The sequence below is a fragment of the Trypanosoma brucei genome, chromosome 5, assembly GCF_000002445.2.
Source record: "Trypanosoma brucei brucei TREU927 chromosome 5, complete sequence".
Classification (NCBI taxonomy): Eukaryota; Euglenozoa; class Kinetoplastea; order Trypanosomatida; family Trypanosomatidae; genus Trypanosoma; species Trypanosoma brucei.
Window position 1 is genome coordinate 12,206 of NC_007278.1, and position 25,949 is coordinate 38,154.

A 25,949-nucleotide genomic window follows, 5' to 3' on the forward strand; every position below is an offset into this window, starting at 1 on the left:
AGTTATGCACGGTCCTAGACCAACAAGCGTTGAACGCATATGAAGCTTAATGTTGCGGTGATTAACATCACGTGCCTTTTGTGCGCTGTGGTTCTCCCCACTTGTGTACTGTTTGCTTCTTGCTCCAGGTCATCCAGATCCTTTCGTGTCTCTTTTTGTGCATTTTCTTTCACAGTGCCCAAAATCACCCTCTGTGCTGGCGGCCACTTCATGTTGCTCTCTCCTTCCTTTGCTACTTGCAGTGGTGCTACATCCCCTCCTTGGTTCTGGCCTTCATCCCCGCTCCCGGGGTTTCTTTGTTCACCCTCGGCCATTTGTTTTACTTGCCCTTCCGCTTGTCCGCTCCATAACTCAGTAGTCCTTTGTTGCCCTTCATCTGAGGACGGCTCAGCTGATCCTTCGTTCCCTCCGCGAATTGCGGTACCACTTGCTCTACCAACTTGTCTTTCACCATTTATAGTGGCACTCAAAGCGTCAAATGATGGCTGACGAGAAGCGATTGAACGCAAGTCTAGGCCTCCTCTCTCTTCATGTTGGGTAGCGACCTCGTCGCCGCTTCTCAGGCTGCTTTCTGGCTTCTTCGCTGGAGCAGGTGCTGGTGGAAGCGCCCGCTGGACTGTACTGCTCTGAGGTGCAAGGGGGGATCCGCACATCTCCTTTCCATTGGAATACCATATTTCGTTGCATTTACCGCCTTCGGACGACACCGATACCGAGGTTCCACGAGACAAAGCGATTGCATTACTTGTTGTCAGTGCCAAAAAGAGGGGTGCTGTGACCTTGAACATCGTTTCTCTTATATTGCTGCTGCACAAACTGAGGGGGAAATCATCACTAAAAACACGTAAGAGATTCATTATCCCTACTGTACCAAGTAGATAGAGGGGCATATCGTTAACTGCAGAATACCCCGGCTAAGTATTATATCTACTGCCTTTATAAGTCACTTCGTATATTTCACATTCATGATTTGTTGTTTGCATTTGGTCACCTTTATCATCATATTTTGACTTTTAAATGCATTATTGGGTAGTTGAAAAATTTTCCCCGACCAACATAGAATGACATTTAAAAAATTAGACGAAATAATAACTCGCCCCCCAAAAAAAAAACTTTAACTTTCCCAACACGTTATTGCTCTGACTCATCCATCTCCCAAAGCTGATTGAGTGTCTTCACACCATTTTGTATGTCGTTTCTTCTTTTTTACCGACGGTACGTTCCCTTTTCTCCGCACTTTCACGTGTTTTTGATTTGGTTACTATCCAAAACTTCGGTCATTTCTCTTCTTAACTCGTCCACTTTCGCACGATCTCATCTAACGGACAAAGAAGGTGTACAAAAGGGTTGTTTAGTGTTCGGAAAATCCCATGTGGAATCCTTTTGCCCCCAATTGTTAATACCGATATACGGAAGGATATGACGTAAGTTTTAACTCCCTGTAATCTGAAAACCTTCCTATATTAACGCGCGATATTTACAAACACAACAAATATAATCTGGTGGGTTTTTGAACTTTAACAAAATTAGACTGGGTTTGAAATTTCCAAACATGTTAATGAACAGATTACACACAGAAAACGAAACACAGGTAATGAGAAAAGGAAATGTTGGCATCGCGTTTCCGAATACTTATTTACGTGAAATTGTTTTAAAATAGGTATTACACGGTCATTCGTCATGAATGCATTTGGTGTTAAAATACGTATATAGGCGCATTGAATGTCGTTTTGTGTATTTCCACTCTCTGGAATACTTCTCTGAAAATGTCATGAGGATTCCTGTTGTCGCCACCATCTCCGCTGAGCACCTCCTACGTTAAGCGGTCTCTGAACTCCATAGTGTATTAAACTGCTTCCAATATCTGGATCTCTTAGCACTCTGTCGGATACCTCACATAACTACCTATTATTTTCAATTGCTGAACATCACGATTTAAAAAAGATGATGTTTTGTTTTCACCTTGCCTTGGTTAGTTACCACCCGTCAATCGTAGAAAACGTGTATAAGTGTTGCACTCATTTTTTTTTGTTTTGTAATTACAACTCCATTCTGTTTCTTTTACTCCTTTCGAAAGTTCCCCTCATTATCTGCCGTTGTCTCTTCATATCATCTCATGTTGTTCATTTTTCCATAACAGCCCTGCTTTTTCCGTGACCCCGCTACCTTCTCATTCCCCTCATGTGTTGACCCAACGCTAATTCTTTGGATTCCGCTATTTCGGTCCCTTACATTTTAACTGGTAACCCTGCAAACCCCGTATGAGGTGTGGGCCTTGCATCCGTAACCCAGTTCATCTCGCTCCTCCATCTCCCCTTCTTTCTGCACCGTCTACCTCAGTCACTAATTTTCTACCTTAATTTCTTTCGAGCTCACCCCCTTTCTCCCATTGCCTCAGCTACACTAATCCCCTTTGCCTATCTGTATTCAATCCCTACCAGCTCCTTTTTTCGTTATCGAGTATTATAAGCCTCGCTTAAACGAATGGGGGAAAATAGCATGTATTTCACACTTCTCCCATTTTCTTTTACAAATTTTTTCGTCGGGATCCATCTTCATCCTTCTTAAGTATCACAAAAGGTTCAAAAGTTGCATGATAGATTGTTTTATATAAATGACAGCAAAAATAGCGTTACGGGCCTGGAAGCGACTATGGTGCAACTCCTCTGCTCTTCGGGTGGTCTTTTAGTATTGTTGGTCATGTCGCTGGTTGTAGCTGTGGTATTTCTTTGCGCGTTTGGCCTTTCATTTTGTGTTGATCCGTCTGTTCTGGCAGTTGTGTGTGGACCTTCAGTTTTGCTCGGTGTCGACCTATCTGATTTTTCCTTTTTGCTAGTTTCTTTAGTTTGTGGATGTGCATTGCTATATGCTCGTTCTTCAACTGTCGCAACTTCGCTCCTCAGGGTTTCCAGCTTACTGAGCCATTCAATACCGCTTGCATTGTCTTCATCAGTTCCCCTTGGATACATCACACAAATTCCGTCACTCTCTGTCGCGGCCCCGTTGCAAGTATGTAGTCCTCTATCTTTACCTCCCCCAAAGATATAGTGGTGTTCCCGTCCACTTGTGTCCGTATACCTCCTTACACGCTCCTTGAGTTGCTTTTTCTTCTCTTGAAATTCAGCCACCGTTGGCATGCCTTCCCTTAACCCTGTATCGCATTTACTTTGCATAGTTTTCCACAATTTTTCATGGCCTTCTCCGTTTCTCCACCTTGCAGAGCCAGTTTGCTTGACGTTTCCCGCGTAGCAAATAATCTTAATCGTTGACTTTTGGTCGTTTCCATCACATAGGCAAACAAGATCTTTCACAAGTGACTTTCCAGCCGGGGCGGCTGCAAGGCCATTACCCCGTCCACAATCCAGATCTCTGTACAGATTCCATGTCAATTTACTTACATCACTTATTCCCGTTCCAAACAAAATTTCATTGACCTTCTTTTTCAGAGGGTCCATATTCGGCCCTGATGTTCCTTCCATTTTTCCCAATAGCTCATTTATTCGCTCTGTCAACCTAACAAATCCGCACAACATTTTAAACTCCTCCATGTTGACTATGCTTTCTTCTGCAGTGGATACGTCCACCACCGCAAAGACTAACGCTACCGTATATCTCACCGACTCCGACCACATTTTCACCTCTACCACTATTTAAATTACTCTCCTTAAAAACCACAAAAATTTAGGTCACAAACCTTCCATTTTGCAAACTTCAAAATTGTAAACGTAGCACACTCGGCGACATTTCTACAACGCAGGTTCTACTCCTATTATAGGCACTTTGAATTAAGGAGAAAGCGATGCTCCTCGTTAATGTAGTATTTCCTGTGCTGTGGAGTGTGTGCCATCAACACATTGCAGCACACAGACCGTACAAACTCCTTGGTATGGTGGCGCGAAGGCTAGTTCCCGATCCATTCGTACGACTTTGGTAACCACTCTGCTGGGTTTCAGGGGGCTCTCAAATATCTGCCGCTATGGCAGTGCCATTGAACTTTAGTCAAAAGAACTCCGACGTTTCTCCACAAGAACCGAATTTGGAAATGCGACACCACGTGAAACATCTGCATCTGTTGGGGTGGCATCTTCCTCTCGCACAACGGAAGCACCAGCATAGATGAGAATTTTCTCGGTTACAAGAAGGAAATAAGTTATTCTCCTACTGAAAACAACCTTTTAACGTCACTCACCCCAAGCCAAAAGCAACCGCGAAATTCTTCGAGACCTGGCAAATAAGCATATTATACGGATCCTCTTCCCACTTGCCAGGGTGTGTACTTTCCTCGATCTCATGGATTCCATGCGGAGCACCCTTACCCATGGAAAAGCTTGCTGCCGCATAACAGTTTCTGTTACATCCTGACTACACTAAACACAGGCTCAACGAATAAGTGTGAACCTCCAGAACGATAATGTCGACTTTTGACACTTGAGGAAAAGGCCTGCAATGCTTGTTTTCTTGAATTGGGCTGACTTCCCGCTTTCCGATGCATATTTGTACCGAGACGAAGAGCACCGTATGCGCCGTTCATCAACGATAACTGGAGCCACAATCGATATTCCTTTATCCCTCTGTGGCTAACCGAAAGTGCTTGTCGTCGCCACCAGTGCTGCTCTTAGTAGGTTTTTTTTCCGCAATATCGGGTCCCTACGCGGGAAGTTAATTCTCCCAACAATTCAGTTGAGAAGCTACAGTGTATGCATTGTAGTGAACACGTTACTGTATTCCTCTCATTTCCTGGGAGAGTTAAGCATGTCGTTGTTCCGCAGCTTCGTATTCCATTACTTGTCCTTTCACCGGTATCACACATTCCTTTACCGTTGTTAATGGGTCTCGGGGGCACCGTACTGTCCTGTATCAGCTCCTGCTGTATCGCTGGGAATTCTTCTGGACTCAACCTGGAACCACCGATCCTCTATTTCACTTCGCAACTGCATGTAGTGGTGCCATTATTGCAACCTATATTTTTCCGTTAGTTCCACATTACTGTGCTTCGCATTGAACCAACATACCCATTTGACTTTTTTGCGCTGTGAGCACAAGCAATGGTTTACATCAGTGTGTTGGTCCACAATGTATTACGAGGCCTACCCTCTTTCGCATAATATAAATGCACAAATTCTACATTTATTCGCGTCTTCTCCATGATTATCAGTAGCATCAATTTCATAAGAAAGATTCACAGATTTGACTAGCGTGTGCCACCACAGTATAATCTTAAGTAATTCCACAAGCACTTTTAGGCGCAATGCCGCATATCGTACAAATTGTTGATTTTGCAAAGATATCGTTGATTTCTCTTCTTCTCTTTCTCTCTGTGCTCACCCCCTCGTGTGGATCATAGTGGCATTTAGCAGTATCATATGCATCTCTCTTCTAATTTGTGCACGGTCAGCTGATATTATTATATATATAGTATTTTGGAGAGTCGCTCAGGCAGTAGTTTAGGAACCACCAGCAGTTGCGTTCTGGATTCCATGTTACTAAGTGATTTGTTATTGTAAATACCATGAGTTAGCTGAGAGTTCCAGACACAATACGACATGCTCTACCTTGCATCCTTGCTATGACTCTTGCTCTTTTCTTTTCGCCTCATAGTATCACATCTCAATTTTGCATGTGACAGTGTGAGGTATAAGCACAAAGTGGCATGCTTGAAGTGAATTTTTGCTTGTCGCTCACTAATGTTGGTAGCCCAATGAGAGATGTGGTAGTCATGCGCTTCCAACATTTCATATGCCCATTATGTGCCATCGGAATCCCTTCCACAGTAACACGATAACAGGGTATACCTCAGGGTTCCTATCCTCTCCTCCACGTGAATGCCACCAAGCCCTAAAATCAGGAATATCCTTGAAGAAGTATCCCATTCAGAATGTATCCTTTATTGTCTCCATAATAAGTCGTATTCGCTTTTGTAGTGAGACCTGTTTATGGATAAATTTTCCAGAAGCGTCTCGTTGTTGTTGTTGTTGTTTTCGCTCCGCCGTAGAGCAGTGCAAAGTTGTACGGTGGCACCTGCAAAAGCGATCAGTTATTCGTGTCCGCTGGTTCGTTGATGTTTGGGTCGCCACAGCTACCTTACAATTTCATAATATCTCTCTTTATCCTGGTTTCTACAAACCACTTTCTTCTAACTGTCATTCAGATAAACTCGGTGCAGCATATCACTTTTTTTTCGTGTACGAAATCGCGCTTCAACCACATTTTTCTCTACCATATGCGCTACGGGGCCATCGTGTATTTGAGAGCCTGCATTGTTCCCACTTGCAAAGTCGCGAATGGTCTTCTGGTATTAGCTCAACTGTTCCTTACAACTTTCCTTTTCATACTGTTTCACGTTGTTGGAAGTTTCCTGTTACATTCACAAAAACGTCATCACAGCTGCCAACGAATAACGTGTAATGAAACCTATGTGCCTTTGGTGTTAAGGTACACATGCAATCAATTCTACGTCGTCTGTGGCAGAACATATTAATACATTGCAGTATATTTGCTCAATCAACCTTGATGTTTTCCCCACGTTCCTCCGGGATTAGCCACGCACGGTTTTTCACCTTTTATATCTTTTGGAAAGACGCGGATTGGGAAAAAAATTCGCAAGCTTATGCATCACCACCCCTCCCTGGTATTTCCTCCATATGCCTAGGGTACTATCCAGAATACTGTGGTGGATTTTGCTGTTGCTATTGTGTATAGAATGTGTTCTTTTCTAGGAGATAATCTGCACCTGATGTTTTCTAACCTGAAAACATCGACAAATGTCATAAACCTTCACGCTACGCTCTGTTTCTACTTTTCTCTGGTCGCACAATTCTCAAGCCTGATAACATCAGCTTCATCCGTTGCGGGATGCTTTAGTCACTTCAGTCTCAGTATCCTTCAAAAGACGCTTCACTTCCACACATGGCAACTTGTATCTCAGAAGTTTCTGTAATGCTACGACCTCGCCGCGGTTGAATTATCCTCATTAAAATTTAACATCTTTAAGTGCTCACCAACCAGGTCATCAGGGCACACAATCACATTTCGCATTACGCTACACCAATACGGCCGGCTTTCAGGGAGTATATATGTAGGACAGCACTGTGCAAAATGCGGGTGAGAATTGAGAGCCCGTATACAAATGTCCCACAAAATTTATTCACCACACTCCATCTACTCCCTTAATATTTGGAAGTCCCAAACGTTCATATTTTCTGCAACTGCTGATGCCATGTCGTACATCCTACCACACAAATATTCCACACCTCTGTGCACAGAATGAAGTCCTCTAAGAATTTTTAACCACCGCTATTAACTTACTTCTTGCGTAAAAAAAAAATAATAGAAACAAGACAGAACAAAGGGTAAGATCCTATTTATCACCGGTGTGCCTTCATTGGCAAACCTAACTCCTCAGAAGGAAACCGTCACAAGCCACGAAGCGCATGACGCATATGATTTCCATCACTCAGGTACATGAGGTGGATTGCATGACGTACCCACCTTTTAGGAACACACCATCCGGATCGCCCTATTAAAACAGAAGAGACACTATAAGGTTTAAAGACGTTTTTTCATGAACCTTCACTTTATTCGCAAGGATGCATGCGCAAACAATGACAACAATGGCAATGCTAGCGAAAACAGTGATGGACCGTGAGGATCCTAGAAAAAAAACACGTACTTTTTACATTAAGGAAACTTAATAAATAACAAAATATTAATGTGTCCCACACAGAGGCATGGAGAACGTTCGCCAACTTCGCAACGCTGGTCAAAAAGTATTCAAATGTATAGACCATTAGTACAGTCAGTTGAATAAGAAGTAACATGCAATGCACACACATATACAAAAAAAACTTACAAAACCTACAGACTCGAATGTCTCATCGTTATTCGCCCACTGAAAGTGATGTTAATTTCATGTTGAACAAAATGGAGACCGATACCGTAAGTGCACCTCGTCCAAAACATATAACGCATACCATTTGAATGGAAGATACAATTTTTGTGCCCACATAATCTGCTTCATGCCATCACGTCAACACAACCAGGTGTCCGAATACTCCACAAATGTCTTCACCATTTGCAAAACTTAGCATTGCTTCACATTGGCCTACACATAGCAGCGTCCACCAAACAACTAGTGTGGGCAGCATGTGATGATCAGAACACTATGCACTCCACTTACGAGAGGCCTTCACCTCTTTAAGAACCAGCATAAATTCAGTGAATCAGATTGGTAACATTGTCCGACGGATTCGCTTGTGAGCTGCACAGATTTTTAAAGCGATGAGAACAGCTATTAGGATACCAGCGGTGTGTTGCATTCCAGTGTCAATGCCAACCAAGGGCGATACAACCGCTACATTTCGACTCGTGGGTGGCATTGACACTAGAAAAAGAACAAACCAAAAACACGGTAGCGTGCACATACACGATTTACCGAACGAACACCGGGGACGGCGGACAGTCGCGTTCAATGGCACATCACTAATCAGTTACCTTTGGGGAAGGTTGAATACATGTTAAAAGCTAAACACATATTGATACTAGGGGACAAGAGAATATCTTTTCATTACACCAAAACGAACAATCTTATCTGCCTTTGTCTTCCGTTTGCAATTTAAAAAGGAGACGTTAAAAAAACATGTCAAAGCGTATGCTACTAATCATCATTTACAAACGTAACCGTGAAATGCTAACACATATAGAAGGTAATCAGCCATGAAGTGTAACCCATGCCTCTATGACGGCATCCACACATACTCGGTGGGACTCAACCTTGAAGGGCGGACAAATTTCGATTGGGACGGGCGCGAGATCACGGAAACACGTAAGGGGTAATTGCAATATTAACCCACTTGTGGTAAATCAGCACAGGATGGCGGTAAACACTGACATCCAAAATAATGTTTGGCAAGCAAATCTGGAATAGCAAGTCATGAAATGATTCAGTATTTATCTCAATTGCCTGCACAACACACTGTATTTCCCCAATATAATCACCTTAGGCGCGACCTACCTCTGCGCTGTATCAAAGGTGTTCCATAGACAAGAAAAAGTGAAAAAATTATAATCTTGCTTGCGTTTCTGTAGCTTTCCCATCGCTAACATTATGCATGCCATATTGATTTTACGCGCATGAACAGGGACCAGAGTTCGTATCACATTTTTTTTTAATCACCATCACCTCTTTCTCTGACTTCGTTTTTCACGTTGATTCAAAAATGCATGAAGGCTACAATTTCCACTTGATACGGAACTTCAGCATCGTACAGTTCCGTGTAAAGCGAGCGAGCAAACAAACGCGTTTCACCTTGATGTTCATTGTAAATGAGAGTCATTGAAGTTTCACAGATTATGAGTCGCCCACGGGAGTTGTGCGATTACTACAGCGGTCGAGGGAGAGAGAGAGAGAGATGCGGCCGCTAGCAGGGGTGTCCGGATATAGTGGAACTAAAACGCATTTGCTACTGTATTTCTGAGGACTCGTCCTCACCTTTCTGTCAAAGTGACGCATGTATCATATGGATTATGGAACAGGTTCGGATGCTCTCATTATAACTATTGCGTGCGCAGTTGTTAAAATGACGTCCACAGCTGTTCAAATCACTTCGACGGCAGTTTCTTTCCTTGGAATAATCAGACATAGTTAGGTGGGTGCTATTTCTTTTGCCTCTTTGGGGTAGATTTTCTGTGCTCCGCGGTGGCATGGTAAATGAATAAATGTATTCCTTCCTTCACGAGCACACATACAGCGCAGTGTTCATTCCACTACTTTTGGTTGGTTGTATAAGCCCTTTTTTTTTAACCATGCAGTCACAAACCCATCACAGTAATGCGATGTGACAATTTCATGCATCTGAGGTTTGATGTTTCTAATTATTTCCTGTATGTGCTGTATCTTTGTAACCATAAATATGAATATCCGCGTGCTGATTTTCATCCACACAAACAGTTATCTGCAACATTCCTGTACTCAAATAACCTTGAACAGTGGAGATACGATTAACACGTGACACTATGCACACATTTCCAACCACCAATGCGCAGGTGCAAGTAAAGAAAGTTAGAGCATTAAGGTCGTTAAAGATGACTTGCTCTCATTGCTTCCAAATCCTTTTTGGAGAAGCAATTGTGATACTGAAACATACAGACCTGGCAAGTAGTACTCATCTGAGCAGCAGAATCTTACCTGGTGTGGCAGCGGTTGGGGTCATCGCAAACGGAATCCAAAACAACACATCGGAAATTCAGTGTGAAACAACAACCTATCTAGTTTCAAAAACAGCGGGCTCAATACATCGCAAGAGGGGAACTGTTGGCACACAACCACCTTCACATGGGTACTTATAAGTTCAAACAGCGCTCCCGAATACGACACTGCATCGCCAATGTCTAGTTTTTAGTGCAGCAAAAACAAAGTAAATTTGCGCGCCGCTTGCCTGTCGGTTTGCAGTGAAATGTCGAAGCCCGGTTTTTCCGCGAAGCTTATGCACGTGCAAGCCTTAACCAGCGTCTGGTGCCTGTCAAAACTTTCGAATCTTAGCTAGGATGCCAAGGAAAAAACATTCGCCGCTCCTTCGCGACTTCAGGCGACGCCTCGGATGAATAGACATCACCAATCGTCAACGCGCTCCGCCGCAACAATGCAACTTTCTTTCCTCCCGAAGTAGAAACGGATGGAGTTTAAGGAAAATACGCCTCCCGCCCGATATGGCCAAGAACCCATTAACGCTCGCTATTCTAAAATGAAAGCTCACGGAGTGTCGACGCTCGTTCGGCACAGCACGGAGATATTCGGGGGCCAGAAGGCGGCGAAACCTTTGAAAGGCACGACTGCTACACTTGCGCCCGCAAGCGGCAACCGACCCTCAGTGACCTCTGGATGCTTTGGACAACCCCTGACGCAAGCACGGAAGGGTTGGGGGCAAGTGAACTAGATCGAGTGCCCAACAATTATTAGGGCAGATGCGTACTCACACTAACGTAACCAGGGCTTCTGCGTACCAAAGGGTTAAGGTTGAAATCCTGACATCGCACTTGTAGCTTGATGGTGGCTTTGCAGTCGCCGGTGACAGAGCTCAAACCCGACACATTAATTGGAAGCCCGTACCCTCTCCCCGCTATTACCGACATTAAAGGATGCGGTGCGACACACTGGAAAGTGGCGAAGACCTCAAACAGCATTCAAAAGACGGATCGCCTTCGGTGCGGCAGTACGAAGCGCCATGGAAGGCTCCGCGCACTGTGAGTTCCGCGTCGCCAAATTTTTGTGGGAAAGGGGATAGATCAGCTAAGTTTTCGGAAACAATGTGCTACGAAGCCTCGTCAGCATTTTCTTTTTTTGAAGAAGAAGAAATCGATAAAGGAAGCGGACGAACTCAAGGGCACCAATACACTTGCCGTTCGTGACGAGGATGTCCAAAAGGCTGCTGAAAACAAAGGCATCACACTGCCTGCAAAAACAGAGGGCTGATCGCGACTGAAAATAGACACCGATGAAAACTTTGTAAAAAGGACGAGCGGTGGGTATATCTTGAGACTGTTCGGCGAATGTAAATAGAGAAACCTAGGGTGCCGCTTGCTTTCTCTAGAGAAAAAAACTTCCTTTCAAGTTAGTTGTCGCACTGCGTCCATCGCCAACCTCAACTTGGGCTGCGCATGGGCGGGCTGATGTCGAAGCACCTGCGGATGCGCTACTTAACGGAAATGTAAAGAAAAGGGATCCAAAGCACACGGACGGGCCAGCCAGTGAACATTCCAGGAGCCGATGACTGACCATTTTAACCGTTTTCACGCCCTGAGTTAGCAGAAGTGGTTTGGGGAGCTTCCCGCCAACTGATGGGGGTGAGGCTTGGTTCTGAAAGCGGTAGGAGCTAAGCAAAGGTGCTGCGCGAAAGCTGACTTATCTTCGTAATCGATGAACTTCGTCTAGAGAAGACTGCTGAAAAATGCCTTCACTGAAGGAAAACTGCTTTTTCATTCCCTAGAGAAATCGACTAATAATGTCGAGTTGTATTGACTTGTCGCTGTGGCCGTTGGAACGTAGAAACTCAACGGAAGGGTTGTCGCCAGAAGGAAAGAACGCGTGCTTGAGCGAGCCGGTGCGCAACAATAATATCTCTTCTGGTGGAAGTTTGCCGTCAGCTCTCTCGAGCAAGCGGCGGTCTACACCAAACTCGAGGGAATGCCTCCAGTGCAAAAGTGGCGCTACCGGATTGTATGTCAGTACATTATTCTTGAGGATGAAGGAGGGGAGCGTGAACGTCTCATCCTCCGCTCATGGCGTTTAGCGTGAATCCACGTCTAACGCAACGGATGTGTGGCTCCTTGTTAGAGAGGGAAAGTTGAGCAAATGGGGATCTTAACGTAACTGACACTGCGAAGATAACAGGCATGACGTTTTAGGGACCTTTGTAGGCCCTTATTGTCATTCATGATCGCAGGAAATATATGGGCGAAAGGTCTGAATAGCAATCCCGGATGTGGGAACATGCGTTGTCTTACTTTTTTTTTTTACGAACTGTGCCGGCCTTTTTGAGATGTACACCATAAGGCGAAAGATATGTGATACAGGACCAAAGAGACTGGACAGTGGAAAGAAGTGGATCCAATAAGTTTTGAAGCCTAATATTCTGATAATGATATGGAATGCATACAATACCGACTGCTTTGTAACAATGATATTGTCACATCACAGCACTGCAGGACATATTACAAATGCGTTCCTTGACAAAAAAAAAACGCTTGAAGTGAACCGACAAGTGCTCCATCCCCCTTTTAGTAAACCAAAAACCGAAACATCAATAGGTAAGCGCCGTTGTCCACTGAAAATAACGGACGCGAGGATGCTAGCAAAGCAACCCGTTGGCGTGTATATGGCGGTTGGAACTGTTCCTCAGAAAAAGTGTATCTATGCGGCAGCTGCAGCATCAAAACCCAAGGTTTGAGCACCGGTGAAGAGACAGAAACGTAAGAGAGCACTGCGGCGGGAAACCGTTCGGTTATTAGCGAGAGAAAGTTATCCAATGAGGGTGGGCTGTCAATGAGGTTTCGTTGATGCATGTGAAGATTAAGCGTCCAATGAAGGAGAAAATGGAACACAGATTGCTGGTGTGGACAATGTCTGTGTTTGAGACCGTTGAGTATTACGCCTCGCTTAGCCGCTTTTTATCTTACTCCAATTTCATATTAAAATGAAAATGAGAAGACTTTGAACCGTGTCTTATTTGCATTATTCTGAGCGGTGGTGGTTCAATAACATCCACCTTTCTCCGTTCCCAGCTCATTCGAAACATTTTTCTGGGGAAAAAAATCCCGGAATGCTGTAACACAGTGAAGCAAATGATACTTAAAACATTGTTATGATTGTATGTGTGTGATTACTGGGAGATGCTCTTATGCTTTCTTTGATATTACAACTTAAGTGATATGCGTGACTCGCATGGTGTAAGTCTGTGCTTCTCCATGTATTGAGCAAATTTCAGAGAATCTGTATATCGCCACCGATGGGCTTAAAATTCCTAAGCACTATGTGGAGGTGATGACAGGCGTGCATATCAAAATTTGTTTTTGCGAAACTCTTCTTTATGCCCTTGGTAATTTATTATGATACTTCTTGTAAGGTTCCGTATACACTTGTGTAGTAGCAGCTTGTGAAGTAAAACAATGCTTAAAATTGCAGCAGTCATTTTTTTGACGCTGAGGACGTGTAACCCCAGTGTTGTTTTCACACGACAACCGGACGTGCAGGTCACATATGGAGACGAAGGGCCGAGAGAGTACTTCGCTCCTACAGCAGAACAGTTGGCACGGGGAAAGATAACTCCAAAACACGAAACTCAGCCGATGGTGGGACCTTTGACCCATGGCAGTATACCCGATGAAAGGAGTGAAGGAGGTGAAAGTGAGAATAAAAGTAGTGAAAAAGTCAGCCCTAAGGCAAGCGATCTTGAGAACGAGGATGGTACAGTGGTTGAAGTATTACACCAACCAGAGGCGAGTGGGGCACCTGTTGTTGCAGGTGAGGAAAGCACATATAGATCAGCACAAAAGTCAGAAAGAACAAAAAAACAACATGGCGAGGACGATGAGGGCAAAGGAGGGAAGAACAGAGAGGATATTTTAGGAATACAAGCAAAAAATCGTAACTACAGCCATGATGCACATCCTGCACCACGAGGTGCAGTCTCGGTGGTTAACCAAGGAAGCACACAAGGGGTGAAAACCGTGAGCAAACGATCAGTCGATGAGGAAGGAAAGGAGATTTCGCAGCAGCAAACGTCGAGGCAGTATGAAAGCTACGTAGCGTTGCCACTGCGAAACGGAATGTCCGAGCATGAAGTGAGTAGACCTTCAGAGGTGGCCTTGGACGATGTGGGTGAACCCTCGTCCTTAAGTGAAAGTGTACCGAGGGGAAACGGTGCGAGTCGCAAAAGGTATGCGATATTACTCTACGCAGGATTAAGTGTTGTGTTCTCCTGAAAATCATTGCCTTGCGCTGATACATAGGCATACAACCAATGAATAAAGTGAGAGTTTGTCGAGGTAGAACTAAGGGTAAGAATAGGTGACTAAGCTGCTACTTTTTCCACCAAAGGGCATGTGTATGTAGCTTTGTGCTGACACATGATAAAAGGATCGAATAACTCCAATATAATTATAAATAGGTTACAGAAGTGGAGCGAGTGACTGGAAGAGGGGAAAAGTAAATCAATGTCCTTCATTGTATAAGCAAAAGGTCACCAGTATTTGAAGTGACACAAATGCAAACCAGAAAACGGTGAACGCCCGTAAGAAAATTGGCCATGAGAATAGTGAACTTAACCTCAATGCTACTGAGGAAATAGTGGGTGATTTATTTTTTAAGATATGTAACGGGAACTGGTTGGCACCCAGAGGGAAACGCACCATGAAGAAAATGGGTAAGGTCTCGGTGAAAGGTGTGGCGGCATCACAAACTTAAAATGTGATGGCAACACAAAATTCCTCGACCACCAAATTGGAAATCGTATCTGTGAATATTTAAGTATTTTTTAGACAGTGCTTGTTACGAGTAACACATAAAGACATAAATGATTTAATCGAGCAACGAATGGGTTGGCGAACTGCTGAGGGTACAGTTATATAAAGATCCTTAACTGATTGAGAAAAATTTGCTAAATCAGGCAATTCTTAAAAAGATATGAAGGACTGTTAAAGCGATGCTTGACGGTATACGATGAATTATCTAAGGTAAACTACCAAAACGGGTACCCCTAGTGTGTGTACTTGTTGTGTTTTTTTTTTTTAAGCTTGTTGTTGCGGTCTATTTATCTAAACGAAGAGTGTACACTTTCTGCAATCAGTTTTCGAAGTAATTACCTTTTCAGCACAGAAACAATAACAAACAATAGTGATGCGACTGCAAAATGGGGGATTTTGGTAAATTTGGTACGAGCACTCGTTTTTTATCTCCATGGTTAGTTGTGTGTTCGTGTATTTAAGCAAAGCTTGGCTGTAATAGGAACCAAGACTTGGATTTTGTTTTCTTTCTTGTAACTATGAATCTTTTACTTTGAATGCTATACATTTTCTAAATGTTGTTGCGTTAATAGGAAGTTGAAGTATTCCGCTTACTCCAGAGGGAAAAAACCGGCTGCTATACGGTTTAGATGGTGGTGTTTGATGATGCTGAGAAATAGATTGGAGCATTGTGGATGCTAAGCTGCCACGTGGCCGCATTTATTACCGTTCAATTTTTAGACGTGCGTGGCGTTCGTCCGTTCCTCAAATTTGATAAGGGATACGCGTTGTTCTTTGGGAACGTGGTTTCCAACGACGAGACGCAGGTAAGGAAATAGTGAAACAGGCTGACTTTAGGTGGTGATTTTTTTCCATAAAATAAAAAGGTTGACTTTTGTCAGTGAACTTGTTATTGCGCGCTATTGTTTCCCACCGAACCAAAAAAGAACGGAGATATTTCTGCAGACTCCCCAGCGACGCGTCCATGGGATTACTATGATGACAGTAGTTGGCGGACGGCGGATGTATTGTGCATTACGCTGTAAAGCAATTACTGTTTTTCCACTTCAACACATTTCTTGCGGACGATATCATAGGTGGTTGGTTTTCCATTTCTGTATGAGTTACAGGTTGCTGCTATCACTTTGAAACCGCTAGAATCACGAGGGAAATGTCATTTTTGTATTGCACTTACATTCAAAACCAATTGGGCAGCGCTTTGAAGGCAGTGAAGTAGCGTATGGAAATATTTGCGTATTGGTGGTTCTTTAACGTATGAGTGTTACGTTCCTAACGGTGATGGAAAAAAAATTAACATATGAATGTGTGTTCAATAATAATTATTATTAAATGCCAAGTTCTCTTACTTTCTGTATCAAACAGTGAGTCTTTTTTTTTATTTTAATCTCACTTTTTCAAATGCGTATCGAGGTTTAGGAGGCACAATGTTGCTTAAAACTCAACTCTCACGAAAATGACACAAATTAAGGGAAGCCTCTATCGCACCCACCATTTCCATGTGTGCAACAGTAAGCGAGTCATCGTAACAATTTTTTTTTGCGCGTGTGAAGTGTGAAATCCTCATGAGAACTCAAAATTCACCACAATAATACTCATTATGCAAGGTGCTTTGAGTGGGGAAGGCGGCGCAGACTCAAATATCCAAAACAATTTATTTTCCCATATGGCGGAGCGAACGGAAGCTGTAGTGAAACACACACTGCAAAGCGAGAAAAGTATATCTCCTAGTGTCGACACTCTCCAACGATGTGAGCACAAAACCCTTCATTTACGAACAGGAGGCTTCAGTTTGTTTATTTGTTTGTTTGTTTTTGAATCCATTCCTCACATCAGCGTCCAAAATTTAATACAGGGAATTCAGAACCTTTATCATGACCATTATTGTTGTGTCTTGTGAGAAGGTACATATTTTATGATAGGAACTTACTGGGCACCAGCAGCCAACAAAGAAATACGAAAGAACACAACAGTGATAAACATATATTACCTTGAAGCTACATGTGTACGTTTGCACGGAATTAGCTCAGTGATGTTTGCGAACTCAGAGAATGAGGAAAAGCGACAGTCAGATGAAATGAATAAAATACCAAATGTCGTGGATCAATTAATATGTTTGAAAATAGAGTCTCATGCTGTATAGTCCTTGGAGGCATGAAAATAGATTTAATAACGCTAAGGCGTGACGGTGTTGAGGCATGTGTTTTTCAACATGCGTTGAAAGGGGTGGGAAATGTCAGTGAATACCTGAGGAAGCGCCAAAACTATTTTTTTTTTTAATGGCCACAAAATGCTGCAGTGGAGCAGTGTGGAAATAATTTCATTGGATAGAAAACTGTGTGTGGAAAGCTTATTAAAATTATTTGAAATTTATAACTGTTCTACCTGAGTAACTGTGTGCGTGCTTTAGTACAGGAATCCCTTTGTAGTAAAGCTTCTGTATCCTTTACAAAGAAACACTAAGAAGCCGAATTAGTTAGAAAAGTAAAGCAAATATTTTCATCAAGAGCAATACTCAACATTTTGCTTCAGGACAAAAAAAACACTCATTCTGTGAGAAAAGCATCTGAGGGGACGTGAAGCAAGAGGTGATAATGTTTTCAGTTTATATGGCTCCGTATGCAATGCAAAGTGGAGTCACATTATAATGGATAACGAAACTCAACTGCTCGGGATGGAGTTTGTAGATAGAACGCGTGGTGGCAATGTAATGTGGAAGGATGAAGAAGTTAATGTTGTCCCCAAAATTGAGGAAGCTGTTGAGAAGAAACCAGAGTGCAGGGAAGAAGTTGAAGCAATGGTTCTAACATCTCAAATGGGGTGATAATAAGCCAAGTTTACCGACGGAAGTAACAAAAACATATTCATCCGTAGAGAAGAGCTCTGTGTATGGAATGTTGTAAGGAGTGGAATTGAATTATGGCGTACACAGCGTGCTTTACCGGAATGTCTTTATTTTCCACGATCATACGCTGCCATTGTTAACCTTGGGATTGGCAAATCTCAGAATTTTGGTTCTTTCATCCTCTACAAGTTATTGCATTGTGATGCGGAAGAGTTGCCTATTGTTGCGTATTTCTGCGGCATGGCAGTACTTATATTTGAAACCAACTGACGGACCCTTCGGCATGATCAAGGGAGATAGAAGGTACACAGCTTTCATGCTGGACGGAAGCATGCCAAGCATTAGTCATTTTTTCTGCTACACCTTTAATGAAAGTGTGCATTTATCTGAGTTGTCTGTGAATTGGGGAAGCGCTTCGACCAGTTCGTTTAATGAGCAAACTCCCATGGCAGAGTGTTGAACACACCTCATTGCGATGTCGGAATCCGGTGCATCTTCGAGAGGGGACGAGATTAAATGTTCGCGCGCATCCCGTCTTAAGGATTGCGGCAGTCGGACGGTAACGGACTGCCAGGGGGAGAAGGGAAAGCGGCGAAACCGTCGGTTTTCGGGATGGTGGGAAGTATCGGCGTGATCCTCCACGTGTGCAAACATGATTCTTTCGGTATCTTTAGAGCGCTCTCAATGTTGAGATCGGTGGTGTTGAGCAGGACGCAGGTATGATCTCAAGTGAGTCGCAGCGGAATTCCGGGGAACTCTCCTCCCCGAAAAGGATCACCTAAGCAAATAACTGCGCGAGAAAAGGGTAGCTGCCACATTTTGTAGTAAACGTTATCATCAGGCCCGGAGGCGGAATCCACAGTGATGACTGGGTGTTGGAAGATTGATATGGCATGGCCTCCTAAGGGTTCATAAGCGTGGAGATTGGCAAAGGATGGGATCGGTGTGTTGAAGGTTTCGCAAAAAAAAAAAAAGACAAGCGAGTACGAAATACGATCGGTTGATCTAGCTGTCGCACCGGAGCCGCTAATTGCATCTGTATCGACGTTTTTACACGAACGAAAACAATAACAAAGGAGGAATCGGGTATACGGTGGCCGACATAACGTTTCAAAACAGCCGGGCACGGGGTTCAGCCACAACATCTATCAACGGATGATGATGTGCTGTGCAATGGCCCTCGCAGTACATGATGGAAATAACCGGTACGAGGAATGACGCGAGAACGTCCCATGTGTAACTGGTTTTCACCTCAAGTCATGGTCTTCTACAGGTTATGTGGGGGGAACGAAAATATCAGGAAATTGCGGAAGACAAGGTTTGAAAAGAGTTTTTCGCTGTCATCGTCATCATTCTTCGGAAAGTCAGTATATGGGTTGTTATTATGGCGGTGCGAACTAGACCAGTCCGACGACGGCCACTGCATTTTCTCCCGGCGACTACTGATATTTTCTCCGCCTTGTCCCTTTCCAAACACTTTTAACTCCTGAAGGTTTCGACATCTTTTCACTTCTTCAGCTGTGCTCGCGTCTTCCTTCTGTTCCCGATGTCAACGACTGCTGTCCTTTTTACCTTTGCAGAATTCGCACGCTCTCAAGAATTTCCTTACATTTTGCACCTCTTCCCAGTTCTCTCGCCCACATCGTGGTCATTCCTATGCCTTCGCCACGATAGCGTGACGGTTTTTACCATACGCCTCGTCACCGAATCTAGCGCCGGTGTTTCCCGCGCCTGTGAACTTTCGCCCATGGTGTCCACGGCAAGTCGTTTCTCAACGATCCTTATTTCGCTGCATTTGCAAGTTGCCGTTGGCTCTCTTTCCCACTTGACGTCATGACAACAATGGCTGCGTTCGGCTTTGGCATATGGCTTGTGCACAGCATCTCTTGTTTTGCTTATTTCTTCCGTGTGTCGAGTGAATGCTGCCGTTGGCATTGACGTTCCTGAACTCAGCAAGCTCCTGCGATCACTCACTTTCGTGAGTTCCATCAGCCGTAACTGTTGTGCTCTCGAGTTTGGCATAGTTCTTTCGCTCGCTTAGCGTCAGTTAAATGCCACGGCCATGGGCGTCTCCTGCGCAACAATGCTTTTCTTTATGTCAGCAGCGTCGGCCTTACATATTTAAGCCGTACGTTGCGTGGGAAGACGCAGCTATGGTTTCAGGGTGGTGAACTCCGTTCGTTTGTTTTATCATCAGCGACGAATTCGATTACACAATTTGTTTTATCCTTCTGTAACTTTCCCTTCCCCAGTTTCAACTGTACAGGTTTTCCTGAAAGCCACTCCCATCTGACAAGTTGGTTTGTTTTTTCCTCCCTTTACCGCTTCCAACAAACAGAACGCCGTCGGCGACACAGCTACATCTCTTTTTCACCTTACCTTCCCCACCGAACAACATCGTTTAAAGATCAATACTTTCGATACAACTTGAGCGCAAGAAGTTTTTCGGCAGAGATGGCCAAGAATAGTCAAGTCTCACTTCCCTATAACATAGTAATAGAAAAAATATACCATAAATATAAGAGTGTTTTCGTACAAATGAGTTTTACTGAAATATGAGTCATATCTCAATTAAACTTTATTGTCACATATTTAATCCATTCCTTATATTACTCACGAAGCGGAAGTTTCTGAAAGCGCAGTTTACTCACCTCCCGTGCTCCCCTTTACTTGCCCTTTGGAGACAGCCGCGTGGTTATCTTTCTGAGATCACGTAACTCCATGCAGAATTAATTCTTCCATCACACAGCACCTTCTCCCTATGGCTAAAGCCTCATGAACCATTGGCATTGGTATGTGTGTTGCAATTCTTACCATATTTTTTAAAATAATAACATGCATCATAGTAGTGTTGTTCACGCATACATATACCAAACTCTTCAACCTCTTTCAGAAGGCAAATATTCACAAGTTAGCTCTAGTTTCACAAGCACCACTTGCAATTAAGAACTTCTTTCTTGAGTTGAGGAATTATAAAACCATCCCCATCATATTTGTATGGAAGCATCCGTTACCATCATGGCCACAGTTGCCGCAACTCGCTACCTGCTCACTGGTGTTTTCTTTACCAAACTTCACATCCATTTTTGCGTCAGCCGTAACGCATATGTATATGTGTGTGTATGTGTGTGTGTGTGGTGGCATGGTTAAATTATTGGGTCGCATCAGGACCGTATTGCGTCATTAAAAATATCACGTTACCATTAAAAAAAAAAAAGTAGCAGTATTATTAAGGAGAAAGCTATTGTTTTTTCTCACTCCTGCTGCCGCGTACATCATGCGTGATACAACAGTTTCCATTTATTCTATGGTAGTTTTTTTCATATAGCAAGGGATACTCGGAATTGCTGTATCACTTTCGTTGTCCCAGCCATACTGTCTGCTTTTCATAGTTAAACTAAAACTCCAATGAAATCACATTGTTGTGTCATGCTTTGCAAATCACCAATGATAGTATGCCCCACATTTCTTCACGTTCGTAACTATTTTGTTTCCACGACATTTAACCACGTCATGTGCCTCACACTGATACATATGTTGCATATCCATGTTTGAGTCCTTAATATTTCAGGGTTCGCTTGCTGCAGTTTCACGACATCGGCGTCTTCTAAAAAGAGCTTTGTAATGGTGTGTGAAACTCCAGGATTCTCCTTTATTGACTGATGGGGAGTTGATTCAAATTCAATAGTTCCTCATTTTCGCTAACGTATCGGAACCTCACCCGAATATCCTCAGGCAACTTCACTTGGGAGAGAAATGACTTTAGATCAAACACTGCCACCGACTGGTCATGGAGAGTATTTAGATACTGGGAAAAGTGACACAATGGGACATATGCCTCACAATCATCCCTGCTCTTTTTAGCCTTTGGTCATGCAATAAATCAACGCCTTCTTCCAAATCTGTGTTTCCTCCATCACAAAGAATAGCACACAACTCATCCTGTCGTATGTCTCTCTGAAACTGGGCCAATGATACGCGGCTGCTTCATTATTTGGGACTTCTTTTTCCACAATGTGCAATTTCAGATTCCCTGTTTGATACTTTCTCTCTTTGTTTCTCTCTTTCCACATCATCTGTGCTATTCTTAATGCTCCAAACCTCATCAAATCGTTTACTCGGTGCTTGCATCATCCTCTGTCAAATCCACGGAAGGAAAATCATTCCCACATTCATTTCCTATTGGAGAGGTGAAGTCTTTTTTTTTCCTCCTCTTCCCGTGAGGTCACCTTTGTTTTCCCTTGTGAGTGTCAAGGAATGTTGTGCCCTTAATAATTTGGAAAGGTATTCCCTGTTATAAGTCCCGTCTTCCCTCACACTGACGCTGCACATTCCTTCCAATTATATCTTACATCAAAAACACTCAAAGAATCGACTTGCTGACGGCAGTTGTCACACATCTGAGATACCGCACTGTGCCTCGTGGAAGTTCTATTGTGTAGATGTGCTTTCCCAATTCTATTAATAATATGTTGTCAATGTCGTGTTCCATTGCAACTACTTCCGCTGCGCGTGTCAGAAGTGCTCTTCTCTTTATGGGATGTTCTATCATTACGTATGGTCGTTTCAGTATGGTGTCACTTTTCCCTTTTGTGGTAATGGCTGTGATTTTTCCTCTTTCCTCCAGAGGTTCCTCCCTATGACTTTTCTCACACTGGCAATATCCTTTTCCCAGTTGATATTTACGCATCGGGTGACTCTGTGGGTATCGCTTTTGAATTTCTTTAGATGGTTCCCTCCCAAAAAAATACACTATTGAGGCTTTTTTTTCGTGTGAGTGTGGTATAACATTTTTCTCTTTTTTGGGAGCTGTATAATTACTTTTTGCCATCGCATGGCTGGGTGTAATTCATTCCATTGATATTGCGGCTGGATACCACTCTGGACGGAACTTCCTGCAAGATATTATCGAACCTCCATTACAACATGTGTTGTGTTTGTTTGATGGGTTCACCTGTTACCGTATTGTAAAGACAGACCCCAAAACAACATCCGCGTCGGTGTGTCCAATAGAAATGATGGAAGAGCTCTCCTGTACTGAAATGGCAATGCTCTTTACGAGTTGTAAACTTACAACAACAAATAGAAGTGCAGTTGCTCCCTATGCTGAAATGCGGTAATGATTTTCCCACGACACATAAAAACTCCACATGACGAATTCCCTGTTGCTCACATGTTTTAGTCCTCGGCCACATTCACTTTGCTATTCTGTGGGGTCCTGAAACCAATGTCATGATGTACGGATGGCTTTGTGTGGGAACTGCAGTAATAATAATAAATAATAATAATAAATAATAATAATAATAATAAATAATAATAATAATAAATAATAATAATAATAATGATAATAATAATAATAATAATAATGATAATAATAATAATAATAATAATAATAAATAATAATAATAATAAATAATAATAATAATAATAGGAGAGTGTTGTGAGTGTATCATTATTGTAAAGAATGTGATAGACAGCTCACGATACCAAGCGGAGTTCAGACTCCAGAACCATTTAGATTTTATTTAGATACGGTTCGCCGCATTAAGAGAGTTGCACCTTCTCGGCCTGCAGTGGTTAAGCCAACCAAACCATACACAGGCAACTGGGGAATGAAACAGCCACGAATAATCAACGTGAATCTAGAGGCGGGGGTGCAGCTGCAGTGTCTCAATAAGTCTCGAAAAATTGGAACTGAAAGCGAACTTAGAAGCTAAAACATCCAAAGGTGTGAAGAAATGGGTATTGCAAACTACTTGATCAGTTCCCGCGGTGACTTCGATTGATGGTAGTCTAGAGAAGTGAAATGTCTAGTATTTTTAACAAAAATATGACATTTTATGGAAACAGATACAGTGAAAGAGCTTAACGGGCTCAAGGGTTGTATATAATAGTACCACAGTTTGAAAGAGTTTTAACGTCAACATTATAACCGTCCCGAAGAAATCATAGAAGACACACGGTAACTTCCTTGGTCAAATACAGAGATTTGGTAAAGCAAAGCAATAGCGTACACTATTTTTTAGCATGTGCACGGAAAACAATACATATTTATACTTGATCAATAACATAGCATACCTTTCAGTTTACCTCTCTGAAGCTTCAAGAGCGCCAGCACATGCACCGCACATCCATGTGGCCCGAACAATCTCAATTGACAACTTATGCACTAACTTTTGCGTATATCTTGCACATAGTGTGCAGCAACACGGAGGCGACGACGAAAAAGCCGTTCAAATGAACCGAGGTTGAAAAGTTGTGCACACTATCGGCGTTTCTAAGCAAGATAGGACAGCATGCAAGTCAAAAAGCGCAGACAATAAAGAACGCAATTGCAGCAGCAAACAAGGTCCAAGTACAAGCACTCGCAGGAGCAGCGGCGACACAAAATACTAATACGAGCCCGGTGTACTATGCCATGGCCATGGCGGCCCAGGACTGCGTAGATCAAGCAACCGAACAGCATGACGACATTGTGAAAAAGGGCCTCGCAGCAACGGCCAGAGCCGCAAGCACAGCGGGCGGCATTGCCGAATTTATCTCTTTACTCAAGGCAGTTTCTAACGGTGGGGCCACGACGGGCTATTGCCTTAGCACGACAAAAAATACGACAGTGACGGCGACAAAAATTGGCGATTTCGAATGTACGGCACCAGAATTCGCGACAACTGGCGAACCGCAACCCTTTGATGACAGGCTAGTATCAGCAAGCGGCTTTCCAACCATGAATTCAGGTAGTTTGCTCGACGGGACAGACAATACAAAATGCATGTTTCTGCGCAAAAGCGGCGGTGTGCCGGCAGCGGCCGACCTATTCCAGTCATCAGGCCCCCACGACTTTGCGTCGCAGCTGATAAAGGTCACTGCGGCTGATAGCGGCAACAACGCAGCAGTATTCAGCTCGCTGCACGCCATAGCATCTCAATGGCAGCTCAACGGTGGAGCGGCCAACACGATGCCGAAAAAGCTTTACAAAGCCCTAGTAGACCTCAAGACAGCCAACCCATCAACATGCGGTGAAACGGCTGCCAACGTAATCGAGAATTAAATTCAGGAAATAAAGTGACATCCATGATAATAATAGTACTACAAGAAAAGCATCCCCAAGCAAAACCGCCAGACGGTGAAGGGTGGGCTCAGCAATTAATAGACTCAATAGCACCAAAAACAGGCCAGCAACCAAAAAAGATCATGGAAGCACTAGAAAAGGTGGCTGTCAAAAAAATCGAGGGCAAAAACACAGCCGATAAAGCAGTCAGCACGGTTGGCGATGATGGTGAACTAAGAAAAAGCATACTTCTTCAGCATATAATGAACAGAGAAGCCGTTGCAAACTTAGCAAATCAATTGCAGGAAGAAAAAGCAAAAAAAACACAGAAACCACAAGGATTACCGAGACAGATGAGAGTTGTCAAAAGAAAGGGCCAGGAGATAACTGCAAAGAAGGCTGCAAAGAAGTCGAAGAAGGTGGAAAAAAGAAGTGCGTAAAGGATTCAAATTACAAGCTAAAACAGGAATATGGAAAAAAAGAAGGTGGGGTAGCAGTCTCAGATTGCAAATCTAATCAAAAAGAGGCAGAATGCACAGAAAATTGCAAATGGAAGGGCAAAGAGTGTAGGACTCCTGTTTTCTTGTCAATAAGAAATTGGCCCTGAGTGTGGCTGCTGTTTTTGTGAGTTTTGCAACATTCTAGCATTTTGAAAATTGTTGCGGAAATTTATTAAATTTATAACAATTTCTTAATAGTGGTAATATCAGAAGGGAAAGAATGTTATGAGTGTGTATATACTAATATAATAATAAGAAGAATCAGAATAAAAGAAGAGTGTTTTGAGTGTGTCTACCGGTATTATAAGAGTATTTAGAGAGCCGAATGGATGCCTAAAACAGAAACACTTACAAACATTGCAAGGGTACAATGGTGGTAAGTGAGTGAGTGCAAGATCAAAATTAATTTTATTCAAGAAAACGCAGAAAGGATATTGAATATTGTGATTTCAAAGAAAGCTTGATTTTGAGCGTCAACATACACAATGATAAGACTGATTGGACGATAATCTAAAGACATAATCTAGTAAAAATTCTAAATGAA

The 25,949-nt window shown here is 43.0% G+C and overlaps 5 protein-coding genes and 2 pseudogenes across 5 annotated transcripts, besides 6 other annotated features; 4 read left to right on the forward strand and 3 right to left on the reverse strand.

Annotated features, from left to right (window-relative positions):
- Window positions 1–25,949: part of a sequence feature (sequence corresponds to BAC RPCI93-25N21) that runs on past both edges of the window.
- On the reverse strand, window positions 15–890 carry Tb927.5.120 (expression site-associated gene (ESAG) protein, putative; the record flags this gene model as incomplete). Its single annotated transcript, XM_839605.1, has 1 exon — window positions 15–890. One exon carries the CDS (start codon window positions 888–890, stop codon window positions 15–17), a length of 876 nt encoding a protein of 291 aa, XP_844698.1.
- Tb927.5.130 (variant surface glycoprotein (VSG)-related, putative) lies at window positions 2,607–3,632 on the reverse strand (the record flags this gene model as incomplete). Its single annotated transcript, XM_839606.1, has 1 exon — window positions 2,607–3,632. One exon carries the CDS (start codon window positions 3,630–3,632, stop codon window positions 2,607–2,609), a length of 1,026 nt encoding a protein of 341 aa, XP_844699.1.
- Window positions 5,737–6,405, forward strand: Tb927.5.140 (hypothetical protein, conserved; the record flags this gene model as incomplete). The annotated part of the gene is made up of 1 exon (XM_839607.1): window positions 5,737–6,405. One exon carries the CDS (start codon window positions 5,737–5,739, stop codon window positions 6,403–6,405), a length of 669 nt encoding a protein of 222 aa, XP_844700.1.
- Tb927.5.150 (hypothetical protein, conserved) lies at window positions 13,660–14,475 on the forward strand (the record flags this gene model as incomplete). Its single annotated transcript, XM_839608.1, has 1 exon — window positions 13,660–14,475. One exon carries the CDS (start codon window positions 13,660–13,662, stop codon window positions 14,473–14,475), a length of 816 nt encoding a protein of 271 aa, XP_844701.1.
- Window positions 16,803–16,826: a microsatellite.
- Window positions 17,606–18,127, forward strand: Tb927.5.160 (annotated as a pseudogene).
- On the reverse strand, window positions 19,463–19,879 carry Tb927.5.170 (hypothetical protein; the record flags this gene model as incomplete). The annotated part of the gene is made up of 1 exon (XM_839609.1): window positions 19,463–19,879. The coding sequence occupies one exon, from the start codon at window positions 19,877–19,879 to the stop codon at window positions 19,463–19,465; it is 417 nt and encodes a 138-aa protein (XP_844702.1).
- Window positions 20,467–20,517: a mobile genetic element.
- Window positions 20,479–22,939: a mobile genetic element.
- Window positions 20,965–20,994: a microsatellite.
- Window positions 23,124–23,287: a microsatellite.
- Window positions 23,991–25,550, forward strand: Tb927.5.180 (annotated as a pseudogene).